The sequence below is a fragment of the Cheilinus undulatus genome, linkage group 4, assembly GCF_018320785.1.
Source record: "Cheilinus undulatus linkage group 4, ASM1832078v1, whole genome shotgun sequence".
NCBI lineage: Eukaryota > Metazoa > Chordata > Actinopteri > Labriformes > Labridae > Cheilinus > Cheilinus undulatus.
The window spans coordinates 55017845-55035283 of record NC_054868.1 but is presented as its reverse complement, the minus strand read 5'-3'; the positions used below and the strand labels follow the sequence as shown (position 1 = coordinate 55035283).

The 17439-nt window shown below is 39.8% G+C and overlaps 1 protein-coding gene across 1 annotated transcript in view; it reads left to right on the top strand.

Annotated features, from left to right (window-relative positions):
• Positions 1-17439, top strand: part of npepps (aminopeptidase puromycin sensitive) — a 63338-nt gene that overhangs the window by 2144 nt on the left and 43755 nt on the right. The window contains exons 2-4 of the mRNA XM_041784778.1: positions 15981-16065; positions 16186-16263; positions 16371-16492. Of these exons, the coding sequence (XP_041640712.1) occupies positions 15981-16065; positions 16186-16263; positions 16371-16492 (285 nt within the window). The remainder of the gene's footprint in view (positions 1-15980; positions 16066-16185; positions 16264-16370; positions 16493-17439) is intronic.

Genomic DNA, 17439 nt, shown 5'->3' with positions numbered 1-17439 from the left:
CCTTTATAGACGAAAGCTTCACCTCCTCCACCCCAGCCTCCTCCTTTATAGCAGAAAGCTTTACCTCTTCCACCCCAGCCTCCTCCTTTATAGACGAAAGCTTCACCTCCTCCACCCCAGCCTCCTCCTTTATAGGTTAAAGCTTCACCTCCTCCACCCAGCCTCCTCCTTTATAGGTTAAAACTTGTTGCACCTCCATAGTCAGATTCATGCAGCTATAGATTAATTGCTTCAGAAATAATTTCATTGTTTTTCAGTGCACATAGTCTTATCACCGTTTCATTGTAATTGTGCAATTAAGACAAGGCATGCATGAGGTTGCCTGCAGTTTTTTGGATGTATTTATTCCATTTCTATGCATCTGCCTTATCTAATAGTGAGAGTTTTGTAAGTCCATTGTCATACCACAGTCAAATGTGGCAGGGCTGTGGAAAAAATAGAGTTTTCGATGGATATTGACATATTTTTAAAACAAAATGTAGAGAAAGAAATATTCTTTATTGATATGTAATGTTAATTGTGTTGCCCAATATCAGTATATGTGTATTGAAACCTCCATAAACTGCACAGTAGTGCTGCATGATGTGCTACTGCAATATTACTGGACAATAATGCAATTCCGATATAATCCATAAGTGATATTATGAATCTTCTGGTTTGTTTATCAGTGAAAATGTAGAAAAAAGTGATCATTCTGAAGTGTGCATCATTAACTCAAAACATACAAATATGAAGTGGTATGAAGAAACCGAAATCATGCAGGTTTGACAGTACTTCTTTAAAATAACATATTTTCTAAAACAGAGGTCATGTTATAAAGGTTCCTCTATAGAGTGCAGTAGCAGCACTCCTGTACATCTTTACAGCACTGTGAATACTAAAATAGTTGCTGCCTGTCATACAATTATGTCATTACACAGTCTAAAACCACAATTGCAATTGGGATTAGATTAATGATACAGCACTACTGAATTCCCAACATGTGGAGTGTTGTGTATAATGTAGACAGCATGCTGGAAATGTGATTGATTCATACCTGTCCTGTATAACTGTCTTATCAGATAGTGACAGCTTTTCTTGGTTTTATATCAGACTATGGACCAACATTGTTTGGATGTGCAGAACATGTAGTTTTTGATATATGATGCAAGATACAGGGTAAAATGGTTTATATCAGTGGTTTCCAGCCTTTTAGACCCCCATCTGTAACTTAAAAGTGCTGAGTCCCCCATGACTCACACGAAGGAAAAAAATCAACATACATTTTAACTGTTTCATGACCAATAGTAAAACAAATATGTCTGTATATGTCATTCTTTCCTAAAGATCTTTGAATTAACTACTTAGGAGGTGTTTTATCATTAATCTAGTGTTAATTTTGGCAGCTATTTTTAATTTAAGTTTTAGTCTTTAAATGAAATGCATTTTAGTTTTAGTCACATTTTAGTAATTTCTGTCCTTTTTAGTTTTAGTCTAGTTTTAGTCCAAGCATTTATTCTCTTGTCTAAATCTGGTACCAAATCATGGTAGTGTGTTCTCTGCCAAACCTGGGGTCCCTGCTTTCTACAGCTGAGAGGCAGAATAGATACAGATGTGTTGTTTTTGACAGATTTACCCACAGTGGAGAAATATCACAGATTTTGAATGTCCAACGAAAACTACGTTACATTGTAGTCTAGTTTTAGTCATCTTGATGAAAACTAAACTTAGTTTTTGTCAGTTTTAGTCATCACAGATCTATTTTTGTTAGTTCTAGTCTAGTTTTTGTCATGCAAAGAAAGGCTGTTGACGAACATTTTTAGTCAGAGTTTTAGTCGATGAAATTAACACAGTATCTAGTTCATATGTGCAAATCTAATTTTGACAGCTGAATGTGGGCAAAGCCTTGCAGCCCCCCTAGGTGGTCCTGGACCCCAGGTAGGGAACCAAGGGTTTATGGCAGTATTTTTTATAGGGCTGTTGTCAACAAAAGAAAAACTTGGGGCGCAGGTGGCCGAGTGGTTGAGGCGTGCCCCATGTGCGCGGACGGCCCAGGTTGGGGTCCAGCCTGCGGCCCTTTGCCTCATGTCTCTCCCCGCTCTCGTCCCTGTTTCTGACTCTATCCACTGTGCTCCACTATCAAATTAAGGCAAAAAATGCCCAAAATAAACCTTTAAAAAACAAAAAAAAACAAACCAAAAAAAAAACTTGGTTGACTAAAATCGCACCAGATCATCAATTAATCGATTGGTCATGGGACGGACCAAAATCATCCTTTTTAACAAAATGTTGCCACACGGCTGACTTTTTCCAACTGTTGTCAATTAACGGGAAACAGAGTATAAACGTGCTTCATGGGCTTTGCTCTCCTCTAAGGTGGGAGGGTCCTAGTGATGTTGTTTTGACTTCTGGGTATTTAACCTGCAATTAATTAATTACCCTTAAATGCACGAGTGGATTATGTTGAAATAGTTATATTCATGTTTTTTTTATTATTATTATTACATTTTGTAACACTAGATAAGTGGAAAAAATAAAAACACATGACGTCTTCCTTCTCACCCCTGCAAAAAATGGATTCTTCCAATTAAAGTAGCACGGGTGATGGTTGGATCTATTGGATTTTGGTCGAACATCAGCTCATCGACCAATTAATTGACCAATCAACTTGAGGCTGTCAGCCCTAATTATTTATTTTTTATTGTGAATTTGAAAAAACTTTGACACCAGGCCTAATGCTTGGTAAACCACTAATATTAATGCTTTTTGACCACAAGACAGTCTGTTTAAAATAGTTGTCTATTCATTTTATTGACTTTAGGACACAGGTGTCAAACTCAAGGCTCGGGGGCCAAATCTGGCCTGTAGAACAGTTAAATCTGGCCTGTAGAACAGTTAAATCTGGCCTGTAGAACAGTTAAATCTGGCCTGTAGAACAGTTAAATCTGGCCAGAACAGTTAAATCTGGCCTGTAGAACAGTTAAATCTGGCCAGAACAGTTAAATCTGGCCCGTAGAACAGTTAAGTCTGGCCTGTAGAACAGTTAAATCTGGCCTGTAGAACAGTTAAATCTGGCCTGTAGAACAGTTAAATCTGGCCTGTAGAACAGTTAAATCTGGCCTGTAGAACAGTTAAGTCTGGCCTGTAGAACAGTTAAGTCTGGCCTGTAGAACAGTTAAGTCTGGCCTGTAGAACAGTTAAATCTGGCCTGTAGAACAGTTAAATCTGGCCTGTAGAACAGTTAAGTCTGGCCTGTAGAACAGTTAAATCTGGCCTGTAGAACAGTTAAATCTGGCCTGTAGAACAGTTAAATCTGGCCTGTAGAACAGTTAAGTCTGGCCTGTAGAACAGTTAAGTCTGGCCTGTAGAACAGTTAAATCTGGCCTGTAGAACAGTTAAATCTGGCCTGTAGAACAGTTAAGTCTGGCCTGTAGAACAGTTAAGTCTGGCCTGTAGAACAGTTAAATCTGGCCTGTAGAACAGTTAAGTCTGGCCTGTAGAACAGTTAAATCTGGCCTGTAGAACAGTTAAATCTGGCCTGTAGAACAGTTAAATCTGGCCTGTAGAACAGTTAAATCTGGCCTGTAGAACAGTTAAATCTGGCCTGTAGAACAGTTAAATCTGGCCTGTAGAACAGTTAAGTCTGGCCTGTAGAACAGTTAAATCTGGCCTGAACAGTTAAATCTGGCCTGTAGAACAGTTAAGTCTGGCCTGTAGAACAGTTAAATCTGGCCTGTAGAACAGTTAAGTCTGGCCTGTAGAACAGTTAAGTCTGGCCTGTAGAACAGTTAAATCTGGCCTGTAGAACAGTTAAATCTGGCCTGTAGAACAGTTAAACCTGGCCTGTAGAACAGTTAAGTCTGGCCTGTAGAACAGTTAAATCTGGCCAGAACAGTTAAATCCAAGATGATCTGGCCTGTTAAGTCTGGCCTGTAGAACAGTTAAGTCTGGCCTGTAGAACAGTTAAGTCTGGCCTGTAGAACAGTTAAATCTGGCCTGTAGAACAGTTAAATCTGGCCTGTAGAACAGTTAAATCTGGCCTGTAGAACAGTTAAATCTGGCCTGTAGAACAGTTAAGTCTGGCCTGTAGAACAGTTAAATCTGGCCTGTAGAACAGTTAAGTCTGGCCTGTAGAACAGTTAAATCTGGCCTGTAGAACAGTTAAGTCTGGCCTGTAGAACAGTTAAATCTGGCCTGAACAGTTAAATCTGGCCTGTAGAACAGTTAAGTCTGGCCTGTAGAACAGTTAAATCTGGCCTGTAGAACAGTTAAGTCTGGCCTGTAGAACAGTTAAGTCTGGCCTGTAGAACAGTTAAGTCTGGCCTGTAGAACAGTTAAGTCTGGCCTGTAGAACAGTTAAATCTGGCCTGTAGAACAGTTAAATCTGGCCTGTAGAACAGTTAAATCTGGCCTGTAGAACAGTTAAATCTGGCCTAAATCATATTTTGACTTTTAATTTCATGATTATAATTTTATTTCATATTTTGACCTTTTAAACTCATGATTTTGACTTTCTTTCTAATATATTTGCCTTAAAAAAACATTATTTTTCAATTCCAATTTCATGTTTCATTATTTTTCAATTCCAATTTCATGTTTTGACCTTTTTGAACTAATAAATGTACTTTTCTCAGATTGTGAAGCTTTAAACTTTTCTTTTTAACTTTGTAAATGTCAGAATCATTTATCATCAGTGCTAAGTTAATTTTTTTCATATTTTCTTACCGGTGAAACAAGTTGATGGTTTCTGGTTCAAAAGGTGACCCTTGTAGGCCGGGTTAGTCCTGAATCCAGAATCCAGCCCCTGCTGTGATTGAGATTGAGACCTCTGATTTAGGATCATTTTTTATTATCAGTGTATTCGTGTCGTTATTACTGTTTGACACCACAGCCACAAAAATAAAAGTCTAAGCTCTAAATGTTGGCTTATCTCATGCATGCACAATCTGTTGGACGTTTAGTGCGATTTCGACGGCATGTAGAAGGTTGCCTGCAACTTTTGATGGATTCATTTCTTTTCTGTGCAGCTGCCTTATCAGTTAGTTAAAGTTGTGTGTGGAACCCCAGAAAAACATGGCCGAGCTGTGCAGTGTGTGGTGTTTTCATATACACTGATATAGTTTGAAATGAGATAGAGAGTAAGAAATGACTGTTTATTAATGTGTGATGATGACTGAGGAAATAACAAACCTAAACCATAATTACCAGGCCTTAATGCTCAAAAAAGTTTAGAGTGAGAACCACTGCTGGAGCTATTCACATGTAGTCTGCTCTGATCATTTCACTAAAACAAATCTAATTCTTTCGAACTGTTTAAGAGAGAGTATTGCTTTTGTTATTGTTGAGAGTGTTTATTCATGCTTTTATTTTGATAGAGTTGGTCATTTTGGCACCACTTTGAGGAGCTGTCTCTGTACGTGGGATGGACTGATGCCCTCATATGTTCTGTCTTTATAGAAATAAATATCCAGATATCATCTCAGGCCTTTAGCTCCTCCATATCTATGCCCCAGTTTTAGTAAAGCTCTACCTCCATTCACTATCAGGCCCTCTGAGATTGTTCTGACATTGTTTAATAGCCAACTAGCTGCTTGTGAAAGCTCGCTGGTGCCAAGTCATAACAACATGCCACCATCCCCTCCCACCCTCCTCCTTCCTCGCTCATTCAGCTCCACCAGGTTATGTTAAATATAAACACGCTCTGACCTGAAAGCGACACGTGGGGAGTGAATCATAGGAAGCTGCTGGTTAGAATGAATCAAAGGGGAGTGTCTGAGAAATGCTTCTCACCGATACACCCACTGGACCTCACTGGTAGAAGGAGCAGCGTTTTTACAGCCTTATGTGGGGTCAGAAACGCTGTAGACAGGGAGGGAAATAAATCCATGTTTCAGATCAGTCTCAGAGATTCAAAGCTGTTAATACTGGAGCTGCTGGTGAACCATAACATGTCTGAGAGTAGGACTGTCACAGTATACAGATCTTAAAGGGATACTTCAACATTTTGGCAAATTTGCCCATTGCCATAATTCCTATATTCTTAGTAATAGGTTCGTTACCTTCAGTTGTCGGTGCAAGCTATTTTTAGATCGCCGCTGCCGAGTTTGGACCTGCTGTGCCAACTCAATTTCAGCAGGCCGTATTCCGGCTTTCCCTCATCAAACTCATCAAATACACAATCCAACAACTCCAAAACGCTCTCGTGGACAAGTTGTGACCTGCGCATTCACCACGCTATGAAATGGTAACGTGTACTTGCGTAACATTTGGACGCATGAAGCAAATACTCGGAACTATTTCTTGAGTAAACCACTGGGCAGAGTGACACAGTGCAGCAGCCATGTCTGTAGTGTAGTTCTGGCTTTGCATTTAGCTTAAAAACATCTCCACCTCTTAATGTTCCATGATTATTTCATAGCGTGGTGAATGTGCAGGGCACAACTTGTCCACGAGAGTGTTTTGGAGTTGTTGGTTTGTTCTTACCAGTAGACAGGCATTTTGTCTTAGAGGTTTTTGACGCAGTTGTCAACGACTGGACCTGACTGGTAGAGCAACTAGCCGACTAGTAGAGGACTGTGCTTCTAGTAATGAACCTTTACTGGTGAATCTACTATTAGTACTGGTAGGTATTATAGATTAGGGTTGGGCAATTAATCGCAAGTAAGATTAAATCTAGGAATGATATTGGATTTGTTGCTGATATCCAATATGCCAATATTTATAGATTAATTTTAGCTGATACAATACTGATATTTGAATGTTTTACGTAACTAGAAATTCAGTCCTTTGAATGAAATTTTAGGTTTGATGATGAAAAATAAACTTTAAAAAACGTTAAAGTTTAAAGCATGAGAATGAATAAAGAAAAAGATCTTAACTTACACAGGTCTGTTAGTTCTGTCTAAAACTCCACTAACTTATTAGTATATATGGCCAAATTTTACAGTTTATATATGCTGATATGCAGGTCCAAAATATCTGATGTAAATATTGGCAAAAATTTTGATATCTGCCGATTGGAATTTCCCCTTGTGGGGCTAATAAAGGAATATCTTATCTCTTTTATGATATCTGGTGGATAACATCTCTAATTAGGCTAAATCGCAGTATGAAATGCTGCAATTTACAGATGGCAGATGTTTAGATATTGCTTTAACTTGTGTTAAAATACCAGTCTAATGGCGCGCCGGTAGTCGAGTGGTTAAGGCGCTCGCCATATACGCAGGCGACCCGTGTTCGAATCCAGCCCATGGCACCATTTCCTGCATGTCTCTCCCCACTCTCTCCCCTGTTTCTGACTCTATCCACTGTCCTATCAAGAAAAGGCCAAAAATAAATCTTAAAAAAAAAAAAAAAAATACCAGTCTAATGGTCTCCCACAGAACAGTTCTTAAATCTGTTTTTAATGTTACAACAGGAGAAGATCTCCCTTAGGGGACAGTGAAGTTGAAGTGGAGCTCTGGCTGTGTTGTTCTAATGTAATGTATGAGCGAGTTTATTCAGTACGTCTGACTGCTTATTCTCAGAGCAGCTGGCCTTACAGCATCGCTCCGCTTAGAGTCAAAGAAAACTCTGCTGTAGCTCACTAAAGTTAGCTTTCAGTGGCAGTAGGTTAGTGAATCATTTGGCATGCCTGTGGCTTTTCCTTTCTAAAGTCAGTGTAGATAGTAGTTACTGTATAACTAGCACACATAACAAACATACCAGTCCACTTTGCATTTATTCCACAGATAAACAGAGTTTAAAGAGGGAAGAATGTCTGTTACAGCCGTCATCACATTATCAGAGCCAGACTACATTATATCATGCACCTGTCAGCTGTCAGTGTTTTCTTCAGCATGGGTGTGTGATGTTAGTGGAATAATATCAGTGTCAGCAGATGTGAAAATGTCATACTTTCTACTGATGTGTACAGCTGATATGTTGGTGAACGACTCAGCAGAATACAGGAATGTACCGTTAAGTACCATTTCTGCAGCTTAATGCAGAACCACCTGTCCTACCCCACCTGGAGTTTGTCCTTCCTCACTTAAAGCAGTGGTTCTCAACCTTGGGGTCGGGACCCCATTGGGGGTCACGAGACACTGAGAGGGGGTCGCCAGATTCCCTAAAAAAAACTAAGAGTATTTTTTAAATTACACTGTTACGCTACACCAATTTTAACCCATTTTCATCAATTTTCCCACCAATTTTAACACATTTTTGCCATGTAACACCTATTTTTGTTGATTTGAATCTCTTTCCACCACTTTTTTCTGTCTGTTTTTGCCACTTTTAAACCAGTTCTTTCCACTTAAGATTAATGTTGCCTCTGTTGACCTATTATTGCCACTATTAATCCCTTTTCACCACTTTTTTACACCCAATTTTTCCCATTTTACCCACATTTCACTACTGGATATGCCAATTTTTGCTAGTTTAACCAATTTCTGTAAATATCTGCCTATTTTCTCTTTTTTTGCCATTTTCAACCCATTTTAATCCTTTTTTTTCCCAGCAAAAGGGATTCACATTTTAAGACGGCCGTTTACCACACCAATGATTAAAAAAATATTTATTTCTTTGATAAGAGTGGTTATTTTATCAGGTTAGATTTAAATTATGTTTATCACAAGTTAACTTTATAATGGGTCATGATTTTGCTGACCTCCATGGGCCCCCAGTTTGGCTGGGCACCAGAAAGCTCTCCCATTTACCCCCTTATGGGTGACCTTGTCTGCAGATGAATGTCTTGAAAGTGCATGGCTGTGTTGATCCACCTTCGGGTACAGTGGGTCCCCGGTCTGTGACACCTTTATTTTGGGGATCGTGGGCTGAAAAGTTTGAGAACCCCTGACTTAAAGGGATATTTCTGTATTTTTGAAATTGGATTGTATAAGGCAGGGGTTCTCAGCCTTGGGGTCAGGACCCCATTGGGGGTCGCGAGACACTGAGAGGGGATCTCCAGATGCCCTAAAAAAAGAAAGAATATGTTTTAAATGACACTGTTGCCATTTTACACCAATTTTGCCAAATTTTGACCCTTTTTCATCACTTTGTAACACCAATTTTAGTACATTTTTGCCACTTGAAACCCATTTTTGTCAATTTTATACCCTTTCCATATTTTTTTCTGCCTGTTTTTGTCATTTCTAAACCAATTCTTGCCTCTTTCTGCCTATTTTTGCCTCATTATTGCCACTATTAATCACTTTTTGCACCCCTACTTGCCCATTTTAAGCAGTTAACCTATTTTTGCTAGTTGATATCAATTTTTCATCCCAGTCCACTTAAGTTTTTTGCACTTTACAGCCATGTCAGCCACTTTTACCACTTTTTGTGCCCATTTTTGCCAATTTAATCAATTTTGTTTTGTTTTTTTTCACTTTTATCTAGATTTTTGCAGCTTTTGACCCATTTATGTTCTTTTAAACTCCAACATCAACACCTTTTCCATCATTTTTGCCATTATTAAGTAATTTAAGCAATTTTTCACCCATTTTAAATATGTTTTTAACAAAATTAATTTTCATTTTAAGATGGTTATTTACTACACTAATGAATAGATCAAATATAAAATAAGGTTTTTATAGCTTAACGTTACAATAGACCATGATTTTGCTGGCCCCCAGTTTGGCTGGATCACTCAAACCCCCCCGTTTATCCCCCTTTATGGACAGCCTTGTCTGCTTATGACTATTCTTGAATGTTCATGGCTGTGCTCAGCCACCTTCAGGTACAGTGGGGGTCCCCGGTCTCTGGCACCTTTATTTTGGGGTTCGCGGGCTGAAAAAGTTGAGAACCACTGGTGTAAGGTTCTTGTCAGTGGTAACGGCGTTATCCTCCAGAGATTTCAGCGAGCGTTGGCCCTTTAAGGGGAGCACGCTGGGGGCACTAGCAGGGAAGCTGGGCTCCACAGACGGGTACAGTTTCTCCGAATAATTTAGTGAGCTTTAGGGAAAAAGACTTGAGCGTGTACAACTCTTTACTAACTGTCTGACTACTCTAAAGTGCTTTAACAAACATTAACTCCACATACACACACTGATGGTAAAGCTGCTATGGAGACCGGCCATCCATACTCATTCACACACCACTGACACACCCATGGGCGCTGCATCCCTCGCTGTCTGTCAGCAGGTTGTTTCAGAGCTGTCTACAGCTCATTTAAAGGCAGCTGAAGCTTGGTTTGACTCTTACTGTTAAATATAATGTCCATGTAATCCAAAGACATGACTTTGACTATTTCATTACTGAATTTCCCTCATACAGGCCAAAGACAGCACTCCTGCTAAGCAGTTTACATGTTAAATAAAATGAGTATTTCACTAATCTTTGGTCAACATGCAGGTACGACCCAGAGCTAGGGAAATGTCTGTTTTTATCAGAGGCTGCAGCCAAAACTCATCAGTCCACATAGAACAGATCAGAACAGGAAGAACGTGCAAAGATTACTGAGAGTTTTGACCTCTTGGATGTTTTACCCTTTAATTGATTAAATCAATCATGGTCAATATAATGTGGCTTTTTTGACAGATATTACAAAAATCCTCTTTAATGTCAAAGTGAAAACAGATTTCTACAAAGTAATGCCAATTAAATAAAAATCAGTAATGTAGAATAAGTGAGTGCATAAATATTCCTCCTTCTAGTCAGTCTTTCCTAGAGTCTCCTCTGTCTGCAGTCTCAGCTCTGAGTCTGTGTGGATAGGTCTCAGTCAGGATCAAACATCTGGACTCTGGAATTTTACTCCATTCTTCTTTGATAAACTGCTCAAGCTCTGTCAGGATGATCAAGGATCAGGAGTGAACAGTCCTTTACAAGTCCAGACACTAATCCTCTATTGGATTGATGCCTGGGCTTTGACTGGATGACTATTTTAATATTTTCCTCATCCATTTTCCCTTCTACCTTTACAAGCCTTCCAAGGCTGGCTGCTGAGATGCATCCCCACAACACGATGCTGCTAAAAAGCATCCCCACGGCACGATGCTGCTGAGAAGCATCCCCACAGGCACGCTGCTGCCGAGAAGCATCCCCACGGCACGATGCTGCCACCACCATGCTCCACAGTGGGGATGGTGTGTTTTTGCTGATGTCTGGTTTGGCGTCTTGTCTGATGGTCTCAAAGCTCCATTCTGGTCTCATCAGACCAAAGAACTTTCTTTCTCTTGACCATGGAGTCTCCCACAGTCCTTCTGGTGAACTCTAGTCCAGATTGGATCTGAGTTTTCTTCAACAGTGTCTTTCTCTTTGCCACTCTCCCATAAAGCTCTGACTGCTGAAGAACCCGGCCAACAGTTGTTGTCTGCAGAGTCTCTCCATCTCAGCTGCTGAAGCTTGGAGCTCCTTCAGAGTAGTCATAGGTGTCTTGGTGTCCTCTCTCACTAGTCTCCTTCTTGCACGCCCACTCAGTTTGTGAGGACGGTCTGATCTAGGCAGATTTACACATGTGACATATTCCTTCATTTCTTCATGATGGATTTAAAATCAAGACTTTTATTTTTGATGCCATGTTATTAGGGTCCAAAACTAACACTCTCCACTAAGACCACTCGCCACGAGCAAAAAATTCTGTTTTTTTTTGTTACTAGAGAACGATGCTGGTATCGGCTGGTTTCCTGGTAGAGTAATGTGTATTTCAGGCCGAGACGATCTTTGGTCACGTAGGTGCGTCAGTCATGACATCATTGACAGTGCACCGAGGTGGACAGTTGGTTGTTCCTGTAGCCGTACCTCCTTGCAGTGTTGCCAACTTAGCGACTTTGTCGCTATATTTAGCGAGTTTTCAGAACCCTCTAGCGACTCTTATTCAATAAAGCGACTAGTGACAAATCTAGCGACTTTGTCTGGTGTCACTGGAGACTTTTGAAGACTCTGACATGAAAGCATGTATCATTGTAGCTCCTCTTGAGCAGCGGGTGCTGCCGTGAGCCCTTTCCCGTCCGAAAGCACTGACAGGCAGAACCACTCCTCGTGCAGCAGTCCCTCTCAGCTGTGGTGAGCAGGAGATGCTCACGCCTCCATGTCCAGACTACAGATTATCCGCGCTGTGAATTCGCCTTGACAGTTTCTTCTGTTGTCTCTTTTTGGTCCATTTAGATTGTTAATGAAGATTTTATATATATATAATTGATTTGTTGTAGGCTCTTAAGTGGACCACAAGGTTTACAACTAAACCGAACGTAAGAAAACTAAACTTCTAAGAAAAATAGAATAATAAATAAATGATAAACCAATAATAAAATTGAAAGTAACTCTGCCAGAGTATGTGTTGAGTCATTTTGCCTAGCCCAGATAAAGGAGGGTTGGAATTGTGAAGTTATAAAAATGTGAATCGACAGAAGCAAGTTAATTTGTTATTCTACACATAATAAGCGTCTTTTTACTCATTTTTCGTCTCTTTTAGCATACATTATTGCTGGTATTAATGCATACTATTAAAATATTGATCGAGAATCGTTTACAAGACCCAAATGGCATGTTAAATAATACTGATGGAAAATTACAACACTTAAAAGCAATTGTTATTTGGTTGGCTGGTCAAATATCTGCCTAAAAAGTTAGTTTTGGAACCTGCATGTTATTGAACCAGGTACGAATCACATTGAAGTTTAAAATGCAGGTTTCATTGTGGTATCATGACGACCCTAACCCCATCCTGTTTCATTATAAAATGCTCCCCTTATTCTGATGATTTTGACCGTATATGCTGCCGTCCTGCTCTGTTTTGCTTCTGTTCATTTTTGCCTTCTGAGTTCTGCTGTGAATAAACTTTGAATTTGGACTGTTGTTGAAAGAACTGAATCCTTTCTGCTTGGGCAGAGTCATGCAGACAGAAACTAGCCCTCTGGCTAAACCTCTGAATATTTACATTAAAGTTAATAATGTGCCCTGGTTCATTGTTGTTTTCATATTATGCAGAGGAAATGGGTGTTTTCAGTGATACAGACATCATTGCTTCAAAACATGTTTGTGTAAAGAAGCAAATCCTGAGATTGAGCTCCAGAATGAGCCGTGTGGTTAGAGGGTGCTGACACCTCAGACATGTCAACATTCTTCTTTAGAAAGTGGTGATTCATGTTTCAGCAGAGCCTTCCAGAGAGTTCTAAAGCTTTATTCTGAGAAGACCACAGATCTGTCAGAATGCCGCATTCACCTCCTTTTCAAACTCTGAGTAAAGGAAACCAGTAGAGGTGGCGTTTTAGCATTTGGCCGTCATGTTTCATAATTACTGCCCCTCTCTCTGCTGTGTCAGCCTCCGAGTGTCTCCAGCAGCAGCCAACCAGCAGTGCCACAAACCGTGAATGTCACGATTACTGCTCTCTTTGAAAACTGTGTGGCGTCCCAGTGTGCCGCTGTGTTTCACGGGCACATCCGCTATTTCCACATCACATCCAGGAGCCCTGAGTCTATCTTCCTGTTGCCTTCTTTGCATCCCTTTCTTTGTTTTTTGTCACTGCTTTCCCCCTTTTACAAATCCAGACTGGTTCTTTATCTTTGAGCAGTCCGGGCTTTAAGCCTCCTTAGGTTTAGCTCACAGGAAGTCTTTTCATTTCTGTCTCTGCTGCCTTAAACTCAAACAGGATGCTGCTCCTTAACACAATCTAAGATAAGGGAAGGTGGTAGTGTGATTAATGTCATATCAGAACTCCAGGTAGATGAGGATAGGAGGTTCATGCAGAAACTGTGAAATATGATAGGGATGGGCATGGTTGTTAATTTATGATAGATCAGTTATCTATTTGATATTTTAGACTGTTTTTCTTCTACTGCAAAGAAAAGGCTGCAGTGTTTTTTCATGCGTCTCAGTGCCTTAAACCTGTCGATGCTTTTTACCATGGGGCGCTGAGGTTCATTATAAATCTTAAAGTCCCTGTAAAGTGCTAAAAAAAATCTTTATTTAGGTTTGTTGTATGATAGGCCACTGTGTTATGAACCACCAGGCTAAATTTATTAGCTTATTATTTTTATAAATTTATAAAATTAAGCTTTAAAATCATGAAAAATCAGGTAGTATAATCTGCTTTTGGATGGTGTGGTCGTGTCAGCTGAATGAGTTGAAGCCACGCCCATTCACAAGAAATAGAATCCGCAATATTTAAAAAAGTCCTCCAATCAGAGCGCGGCTGCCTGGCTCTGTGCCAGAGAGAAGAGACAGATGTTGGGGGTTTAGTTTACTTTTTTCTGGTACAAATCTCTCTGTTATGATAACTTTAATGACTTGTCGGCCAATGTGGCTGATATATTTGGGAAATTTATGTCACAATGAACAAAAAACAGCATGTAGCTGGCTGTTAGCTCTCCATAAAGGCAGTAGTATCAGCTAACAGACCACACTGAGATGAACTGCTCAGTGGTTTTTATATTGTTGTAGCATTAGGGAGGCGGGGTCATTCCCCAAAGCGGCTGGTGATGTCATAGGCTTTGATTTTAGCCCTGCCAAAATAAAACCCAGCCAGGACAGAGGTGAACACCTTTAACTGTGTAAATCAGCAATACTCAACGTATGGCTCTGGAGCCACATGAGGCTCTTTAGTGATGATATGTGGCTCTTTTATGTCTAAATTTAAAATATTATTCCCCCAGAAAACTTTAAAAAGGGAAACTTTGACCTCAGAAATTAGCCATTGCAAGTCACATTTTTCAGGTTGTATCCCACAATAATACACTAGGTTTTAATTTTATTCATTGTCTGTGTATTTCCATTGCCCTTATTTGCATTTTTTGCCCCTTTTTTCAATTTTTTTCCACTTTTAATACATTTTTGCTGCTTTTAGCCCATTTTGCCAGTTATCTTTGCTACTTTTTTCCAATTTTTTGCCACTTGTTGTCCATTTAAGCTGCCTTTTGCTCATTTTTGCCAGCTCTTTGCTACTTTTTGCCCATTTTAGTCACTTTCTTGCTATATATTTGTCAGTTTTTGACCATTTTGCCAATTCTTTTTGCTACTTTTTCTTCCCATTATTGCCATGTATATCCTGCTTTCTGCTATTTAGAATTTTTCCCCCATTTTTTTTTTTTTTTTTTTTTTTGCCATTTTCGCTAACGTAAGCTGCCTTTTGGCTATTTTTGCCATCTTTTTGCTGCTTTTTGCCCATTTTAGTCACTTTTCAATTATTTTTTGCAACATATTTGCTGGTTTTTGACCATTTTGCCGCCGGTAACTAATGTTTTTGTCACTCTTCACCCATTTTTTTCCAATTCTGCCGTTTTTGGCCACTTTTCTCCCCTTTTTTTTTTTTTTTAACCAATTCTCACCCAGTGTTTGTCATTTTCTGCCTACTTTCCCCTGTTAGCCCATTTTGCCACTTATCTTTGCTACTTTTCCCCCCCATTTTTGTCCCATGTATCCTGCTTTTGGTTATTTGCAATTTTTTTTCCCACTTTATTTGCCACTTTGTTGCCCATTTAAGCTGCCTTTTGCCCAATTTTGCCACCTTTTTGCCCATTTTAGTCACTTTTCACCCATTTTTTGCTATATATTTGCCGGTTTTTGACCATTTTGCCACCTGTAACTTATGTTTTTATCACTCTTCACCCATTTTTGCCAATTCTGCCATCTTTTGCCAGTTTTTTCTCCACATTTTTACCAATTTTCACCCGGTGTTTGTCATTTTATGCCTATTTTTCCCTCTTTTTGCCTTTTTTTGCAACTTTTTTGCCCTTTTTGAGCATTTTTGCCACCTCTAACTTATTTTCATTGCCATTTCCATCCTTTATTGCCACTTTTCACCACTTAGATTGTGGCTCTTGCAAAGATATTTTGTCTCTTTGGTTGAGAAGGGTAGAGTAACACTGGTTTAAATCCAGAATTCATGGTGAGTGTTTTCACATGTTTACAGCAACCATATTCCAACATATCTAGAGTGTTAAGACAAAAATTTTGGATTTCACTTTAGAGGGACTCTAAGTTCAGTGAGGTTCTTCCTACTTAAAAATGTGGACAGTTACAGATATCTAGACTTCATCTGAAGAATTTCCCATCCCTAATAAATGCCTGTTTCTGTCGAAATTTACAGGTTACACAAGCCACAAATCAGATTGTGATGAACTGTGCGGACATCGATATCATCACAGCTTCCTTTTCACCACAGGGAGGAGAAGGTGAGGCTCCAGAGGTGTTAGAATCTCTTATTTCTTTATAAATGTCATTATTTATATCAAAAGCATGCCATTCCAGCTCTGAGTAAACCCAAGCTTGTCTTCTTCTCCTCTTTTCATCAGAAATTAACGCCACAGGATTCAACTATCAGAACGAGGATGAAAAAGTCACACTGTCGTTTCCTAGCGCTCTACAGAAAGGTAAGAGGAGGCCTCCCTCTCCTCGCTCTTTGAACCATCATGGCTGCTGCTGAAGAGTAACAGATTTTCCTCGTGGCTCAGTGAACATTCATCTCTCCTCCCCCCAGGCTCCGGCACGTTGAAGATAGACTTCGTTGGAGAGTTGAACGACAAAATGAAGGGATTCTATAGAAGTAAATACACAACCTCTGCTGGAGAGATCCGCTACGCTGCTGTCACACAGTTCGAGGTGAGCCGGCCGCCGTGGGGTAGAGGGGTGTTTTCTTTAGGGAAAGTTCAGCGTGTTGCCTAACCGTCTGCTCGCCCGTTTTGCAACACAGGAGGAGGGCGTGCTGGTCATGTGACTGTTATTGGTATGCTGTAAATGCTTGAAGATGAGGCAATAACTCTTGTATCCTTGTGTTTATGTGTTTGTTTTGAAAATGTTGGTGTGGTTGTGGGAAAGTTGAGCCTTAAACCAGGTCAGTTGTGTCTGCTTTCTAACGGGGGGAGGGGGTGGAGGGACGGAGCCTTGTTCACCTGCAGGATATGCACCTGCTGTTTACACAGAAAGCTCTTCTTCTATGGTGCGTGCTCACATGAAAATATGGAGCGATGAAAGACAGCCTCCTTTTACAGCTCAAGGATAAATGTGGATTTAGTTTGATGATATAAGAATGTCATTCTGCTCTTTTATTCACTGTTTTTTACTGTGTAAGGCTGTCGTTTAGTCATGTAGTTTTCTATTCATGGATGAATCAAGCCCAAAATCAGCAGCAGCGAGGGCTGTCGCTATATCAGAATTTAAACGTTGTTATTTTTCTAGTAAAATAAAAGAATATTTATAAAAGGAACAGGACTGTGTGATATAGTCCCAAAATAAGAGCTCCATTTTTTCACACCCAGCACATTTTATGGTTTTAATCCAAGGGTTCTCAACATTGGGGTCGGGGCCGCATTGGGGTTCGTGAGACACTGAGAGGGGGTCTCCAGATGCCTTAAAAAAACTAAGAACATTTTTTAAATTACACTGTTGCCAGATTATAACCCGTTTTCATCACCTTTTCCAACCAATTTTATCAACTTTAACACATTTTTACAACTTAAAACCCATTTTTTGTCAATTTTAAACACTTTCCACCACTTTTTCTAGCTGTTTTTGCCACTTCTAAACCAAATCTTGCAACTCTGTCTCTT